Here is a 6,542-nt window from a genome sequence, read left to right on the forward strand (position 1 = left end):
AGCAATGTACGTTTTAAGATTATGGCTTCCCTACATGAAACATCTTGATTCCACTATTTGAACCTAGAAAATGATTAATCTTCATTAACCAACCCTTTAAAGCTCATATGCCATTAATATGTAGCTATTGAACTTGTTTCTAGCTACAGCTTTATGATTTCTGAGCAGTCCATGAAATGACGAGTAGCCTTGACTGAACTCCAAAAGAACAAATGAAGGTTCTTGTAATGATTGATTTTTTAAAGCAAAGAAAGGAACTCGTAGCCAATGAAGAGATTGATTTGGAGTTTTTGATAGCTTTGAGTGTTTGGGATAGTTTGGAATTTCCTTTACCCACGAATAAAGCACCAAGAAGAAGCCTTTACATTCACCACTACTAGCCAGGGGCATACCCTCCATTAAAAGCACTTGCTTCTTCTGATTGGTTTCAGTGACCGATACTGTGGGATCCCAAGTACGCATACGCCCTTGAAAAAGGGAAGGCATCTTCCATACATAACTGAAAATCTCCATTTAACAAGTTAATTTGGCTCTCATCTTTCCTTCATCAGTACTGTATATATAGCTATAACCCTGGATTTATGTCATTTTTTGAATAAAGTTGAGGGATTTGGAGATGGAGAGATCAGTGCATGCAGGCCTTCTTAATTATAGCTTTAGTCTTATCTCTACGTAAATGAAAGCATCAGCATCTCCTTGGGAAGTAATCGTTTTTTCATTACGTAAGGCATATATACCCATTACTAAAGACATTCGCATCGAAAATCTCATTTTGAAAGGTAAAACATTATTGAAATCTCATGTCAAAAAATAATTTGGCTTGGCTACTTGAAACATCCCTTGGATTTATCTTTCCCTTTTTAGCAAGGCTAAGTGATCATACAAGTCTATTGGTGTGATATTTAAAATGAAGCGAGGAATATATAGAGATTGATTTTTAAAAGCAAAGAAAAGAAATACCTGCTCGTTGAGTGCAGATTGGTTAAAGGATTTCGAGATCATGAGAGTACTTGCAGAATCTCTAATAACTTTGAGTGTTTTGGAGATTTTCGAATCTTATTATCTCTATAAATGAAGCCCGGAAGCCTGTGGTTTTCCGCACGCTCTTCACAGCAATATAAACATTCTTCTAGCATTCAAACCGATCATCACCGCTCAAACCAAGAAACACCTCAACTCAACCACCATCCAGTCACACCTTTTCTTTAATTTTTTCCCCTTTCTTTTTTCGTGTTTCCCTCCTCCATCCACTCCTTTTTGAACCTGCAAAGAAAAAATGGCTGAAGGTGTGCTCTTCAATATCGCGGAGGAAATAATAAAGACATTAGGTTCCCTAACTGCTCAGGAGGTTGCACTATGGTGGGGGCTCAAAGATCAATTGCGGAAGCTCAATGACACAGTTACCAGGATTAAGGCTGTGATTCAAGACGCTGAGGAGCAGGCACAAAAACAGAACCATCAAATCGAAGTGATCTGGCTCATGAAGCTGCGGGAAGCTGTATATGATGCAGAGGATTTGCTGGACGATTTCTCAACACAAGTTGTGCGGAAACAGTTGATGCCTGGGAAAAGAGTATCGAGGGAGGTACGCCTTTTTTTCTCAAGATCAAACCAATTTGTGTATGGTTTACGGATGGGTCATAGAGTTAAAGCACTTAGAGAGAGACTAGATGACATTGAAACTGATAGTAAAAAATTCAATTTTGTGGCTCGTCAAGAGGAGGGAGCTTCATTGACTACTGTCAGGGAGCAAACAACCTCCTCTGAACCTGAAGTGATAGTTGGGAGAGAGAGTGACAAAGAGACAGTTAAAACTTTTCTGATGAATTCCAACTATGAACATAATGTTTCTATCATCTCCGTAGTTGGAATAGGAGGGTTGGGGAAGACCACACTAGCTCAACATGTTTACAATGATGAGCAAGTTCAGGTGCAATTTGGTGTGAAACTCTGGGTAAGTGTCTCAGGCAGCTTAGATGTTACAAAGATTATCTTAGGGGCTGTAGGTACTGGAGATTCTGATGATCAGTTATCAGAGAGTCTGAAAGAAAAGCTTGAAAGGAAAATAGAAAAAAAAAAGTATCTTCTTGTATTAGATGATGTGTGGGATGGTAAGGATGGTAAGGATGGTGAAAAATGGGATAGGTTGAAGGAGTTGTTACCACGTGATGCAGTAGGAAGTAAGATAGTGGTAACTACACGTTCTCATTTAATTGCAAAATTCACAAGCACAATAGAACCACATGTTTTAGAAGGTCTGTCAGTAGATGAGTCATGGGATCTGTTTAGAAGAAAGGCATTTCCTCAAGGTCAGGAGTCGGGTCATGTAGATGAGAGAATTAGAGAAGAGATTGGAAAGAGGTGTTGTGGAGTTCCTTTGGTCATAAAGGCAATTGCGAGGTTAATGTCTTTGAAAGATAGAGCCCAGTGGTTGCCCTTTATCCAACAAGAACTTCCAAATAGGGTCAAAGATGATAACATCATAGATACCCTTAAGTTAAGCTACGATCCTCTTCCATCATATTTGAAGCATTGCTTTGCATACTGTAGCTTATTCCCGAAAGGTCATAGGATTGATGTGAAGTCATTGATTCGACTTTGGATTGCACAAGGGTTTGTTAGCTCTTCAAATTTGGGTGAGTGCTTAGAAATTGTTGGTCTTAGGTGCTTTGAGAATTTACTGTGGAGGTCCTTCTTTCACGAAGTGGAAAAGGATGGTTTAGGTAACATAGCAAGTTGCAAAATGCATGATTTGATGCATGATCTTGCAACCCATGTCGCTGGTTTTCAGAGCATCAAAGTGGAGCGTGGAGGAAGTAGGATTAGTGAATTGACTCGGCACGTGTCATTTGACACGGAATTAGATTTGTCTTTTCCTAGTGCACAACGTCTGAGAACACTTGTATTATTGCAAGGTGGAAAATGGGATGAGGAGGCATGGGAGTTTATTTGTCGAGACTTTAGGCGTTTGCGTGTGCTTGTTTTGAGTGATTTTGGAATGGAGGAAGTGTCACCTCTCATTGAAAAGCTCAAGCATCTGAAATATCTTGATCTTTTGAATAATGAGATGGAGGCACTTCCTAATTCTATCACCAATATAGTAAATTTGCAAGTGCTCAAGCTCAATGGTTGTAGGAAACTTAAGGAACTACCTAGGGATATTGGTAAGCTAATTAATCTGAGGCATCTTGATGTTGGTTGCTATCTTGATGATGATTTATGTGAAAATTTAGAGTATATGCCTCGTGGGATTGGGAAATTAACTAGTCTACAAACTTTGTCATGTTTTGTAGCTGCTAAAAATAGGAGTTCTAAATCTGTGATGATAGGTGGATTGGATGAGTTGAGCAGGTTAAATGAATTGAGAGGGAGGCTAGAAATAAGAGTCAAGGGATATGAGAGTGGTTCTTGTGTATCAGAATTTGAAGGAGCTAAATTGAAGGATAAACAATATCTTCAGTCGTTGACCATATGGGGGGACATACAGGGGGATATTGTTTCAGATAGTGATTTGTATGATAAAATGTTGCAAAGCCTCCGGCCAAACTCTAATCTTCAAGTGTTGGTAGTGAGAGGTTATAGAACCATCGGGTTTCCACGTTGGGTTTCAAATCTCTCAAATCTTGTAAGGATTCATCTAATATTCTGTCCAAGACTTAAGCATATCCCTCCCTTAGATAAAATCCCATGTCTTGAAGAATTGTTGATTATGTATTTAACTAATTTAGAGTACATAGATAGCGAGCGGGATGGAGGAAGAGAAGTTTCGATATTTTTCCCATCTTTAAAGAAGCTTAGCATCTATAATTGTCCTAATCTAAAGGGATGGTGGAAGAAGAGTAGAGATGAGTTGACAATGCTCTGTTTTCCACGTCTTTCTTCCTTGAGCATTGTTGATTGTCCAAACTTGACTTCAATGCCGTTGTTTCCAACTCTGTCAATTCTTATTTTGTTGAGAGCTAGTTCAATGCCATTACAGCAGACAATGAAGATGAAATCACCAGTCTCTTCTTCTTCTTCATTTATCCGTCCTCTCTCCAAATTGAAGAATCTATATATGTATTCAATTGATGACATGGAATCTCTTCCGGAAGTAGGGCTGCAAAATCTCTCTTCTCTTCAACAGCTATCGATTAAGGGATGCGGAAGATTGAAGTCTCTGCCACTGCCTGATCAGGGGATGCATTCTCTTCAGAAATTAAATATCAGCGGTTGCGGAGAATTTGAGTGTCCATCATCTGAATCTCAAGGGAAACCGTACCTTACCTCTTTGCAAGAATTAGAAATATCTTACTGCAGTGGAGAGTTGAGAGTGATAGAATATGGAGGTATGAGGTTTCCAAGTTGGCTTTCACATCTCTCAAATCTGGTAAGGATTCATCTAGAAAATTGTAGATTACTTGAGCGTATCCCTCCCTTAGATGGAATCCCTTCTCTTGAAGAATTGTTGATTAGAAATATGAATGATTTGGAGTACATAGATAGTGAGGGGGTTGGAGTGTCGATGTTTTTCCCATCTTTAAAGAAACTTCGTATCTTTGATTGTCCTAGACTGAAGGGATGGTGGAAGAAGAGTAGAGATGGGTCAACAATAGAAGAAGGGTTGAGAATGTTCTGTTTTCCATGTCTTTCTTCCTTGAGGATTCAATTTTGTCCAAATCTGACTTCAATGCCGTTGTTTCCAACTCTCTCAACTCTCATTTTGTTGGGAGCTAGTTCAATGCCATTACAGCAGACAATGGAGATGACATCACCAGTCTTTCCTTCTTCTTCTTCTTCATCTATCCGTCCTCTCTCCGAATTGAAGGATCTATATATTTGTCAAATTTTGGATATGGAATCTGTTCCAGAAGTAGGGCTGCAAAATCTCTCTTCTCTTCAACAACTATTGATTTGGGGATGCGGAAGTTTGAAGTCTCTGCCACTGCCTGATCAGGGGATGCATTCTCTTCAGAAATTAGAAGTTGTTTTTTGCAGAGAATTGAAGTCGCTATCTGAATCTGAATCTCAAGGGATGATACCTTACCTCCCCTATTTGCAATTCTTAAGAATCGATTACTGCAGTGAAGAGTTGAGCGGAAGAACAAGAGGATGGGGAAAGGAGAGCAAGGAGGAGTGGCCTAACATTAAACACATTCCAAATATTTTTATTGATGGCTACTACACTCAGAAGGAGGGTCGCTATGTAAAGGGTGAAGGATTGGAATACTAACGAGTATTTTCACCGAACATACATACACTTACGTAAAGGTATTTAACGTCTTCCTTTCTACCTTTGTTATTATTCTTCTTATTATTGTTACTGATCCATACTCTTTCTCTTTCTCTCTATTTATTTATTTATTTTATTATCCACAAATCTATCTTTTAATATTTGACGTTAGAGCATTTTCACCGTACGAATATTATTATCAAAAACAAAGGTTTTTAACCTCTTCCTTCATTCCTTCCTGAATTTAATTTAATTTAATTTATCATATTCTCTCTATCTATTTATTCTATCATCCACAACCCTCATCTGATCAAATTATTATTGTTTTTCTTTGAATATTCGCAACATTTTTCATTTAATTGGGAAAACAAATTACCCAACCTCTCAGCCCTAATCCATCCTCAAATTTCTTGTTTCTTCTCTTATGATTATTTTGTTTGAGGAAAAACCCATTTTGCTTCCATACTACTATCTTTTTTTAAAAAAAGAAAGAAAAAGAACTCAAAAACAAAAACTAACAGAAGGCACATTAATGATGGTATTGGAGCTACCTAGAGACTAACATTGTTTTCATGTAATACTATATTCTGATGGATACTTTGCATTCATGGTTTTTTCCAGGCCATTATCAAGCTAGGGATGAATGTCCGATATACATTGCAAGTGATGTCAATGGAGTTCAGAGGTGGAAGCTATCGTAAATCCCAGATATGATGCTCTTTGCAAGACCTGGAACTTTCAGTAGCTTGCTCTTGATCCGTAGCGTTTGATAAATCTTGAAATATCAATAAGATGTCTAGAGTTGATGACCGATAAGCATTATGTGCACATGTTGCATTTCCCTGTTGGTTGATTATGTATATTTTCTCTGGTTGATGCTGCAAAGTAATACTATGATTCAGACTCAGATGGTAGATTCATCAGCGCACTCCTGTGTGGTATGGATCAAGCAAATATCAGACACCCACATCAAACCAGGTATTAGACTAATTCAACTTAATTTACTTCATATCTTTAATTTTCTAAACAAGTAAAAGCTCATCTTTTTTAAATATATAATATCCGTAAATGAATTTATCTTAATTCAATAACTTCACGTGAATTAATTTAATAGTCCGCTAAGTTTAACAAGCAAAGGTTTCTCTTTTTTAAATAATTTATCCCTCTAGCTACGTGATTGGTCGCCCAGAAAGTGTAGGAAAATCAAACAAATCACGTGAGAAATGTAAAACATGACATTTTTATTATTTTATTTCTTATATTGGTAGTGAAGAAATTCTGCTGTAGTTTTAAGAGGGAAAATGAGCATTATGATATAGTCAAGAGAGGA

At 37.7% G+C, this 6,542-nt stretch overlaps 1 protein-coding gene across 1 annotated transcript; it reads left to right on the top strand.

Annotated features, from left to right (window-relative positions):
• The first annotated feature begins 1,010 nt into the window (after positions 1-1,010).
• LOC118038272 (disease resistance protein RGA2) lies at positions 1,011-5,244 on the top strand. The gene has a single exon (XM_035044584.2). The coding sequence runs from the start codon at positions 1,277-1,279 to the stop codon at positions 5,210-5,212; it is 3,936 nt and encodes a 1,311-aa protein (XP_034900475.1). The 5' UTR covers positions 1,011-1,276; the 3' UTR covers positions 5,213-5,244.
• Positions 5,245-6,542: the final 1,298 nt, after the last annotated feature.

The sequence above is a fragment of the Populus alba genome, chromosome 6 (genome assembly GCF_005239225.2).
Source record: "Populus alba chromosome 6, ASM523922v2, whole genome shotgun sequence".
In the NCBI taxonomy this organism is placed as follows: domain Eukaryota; kingdom Viridiplantae; phylum Streptophyta; class Magnoliopsida; order Malpighiales; family Salicaceae; genus Populus; species Populus alba.

Bases quoted from the DNA above. Each gene is read 5' to 3' on its own strand.
- LOC118038272 (XM_035044584.2), top strand. From the start codon at position 1,277: ATGGCTGAAGGTGTGCTCTTCAATATCGCGGAGGAAATAATAAAGACA.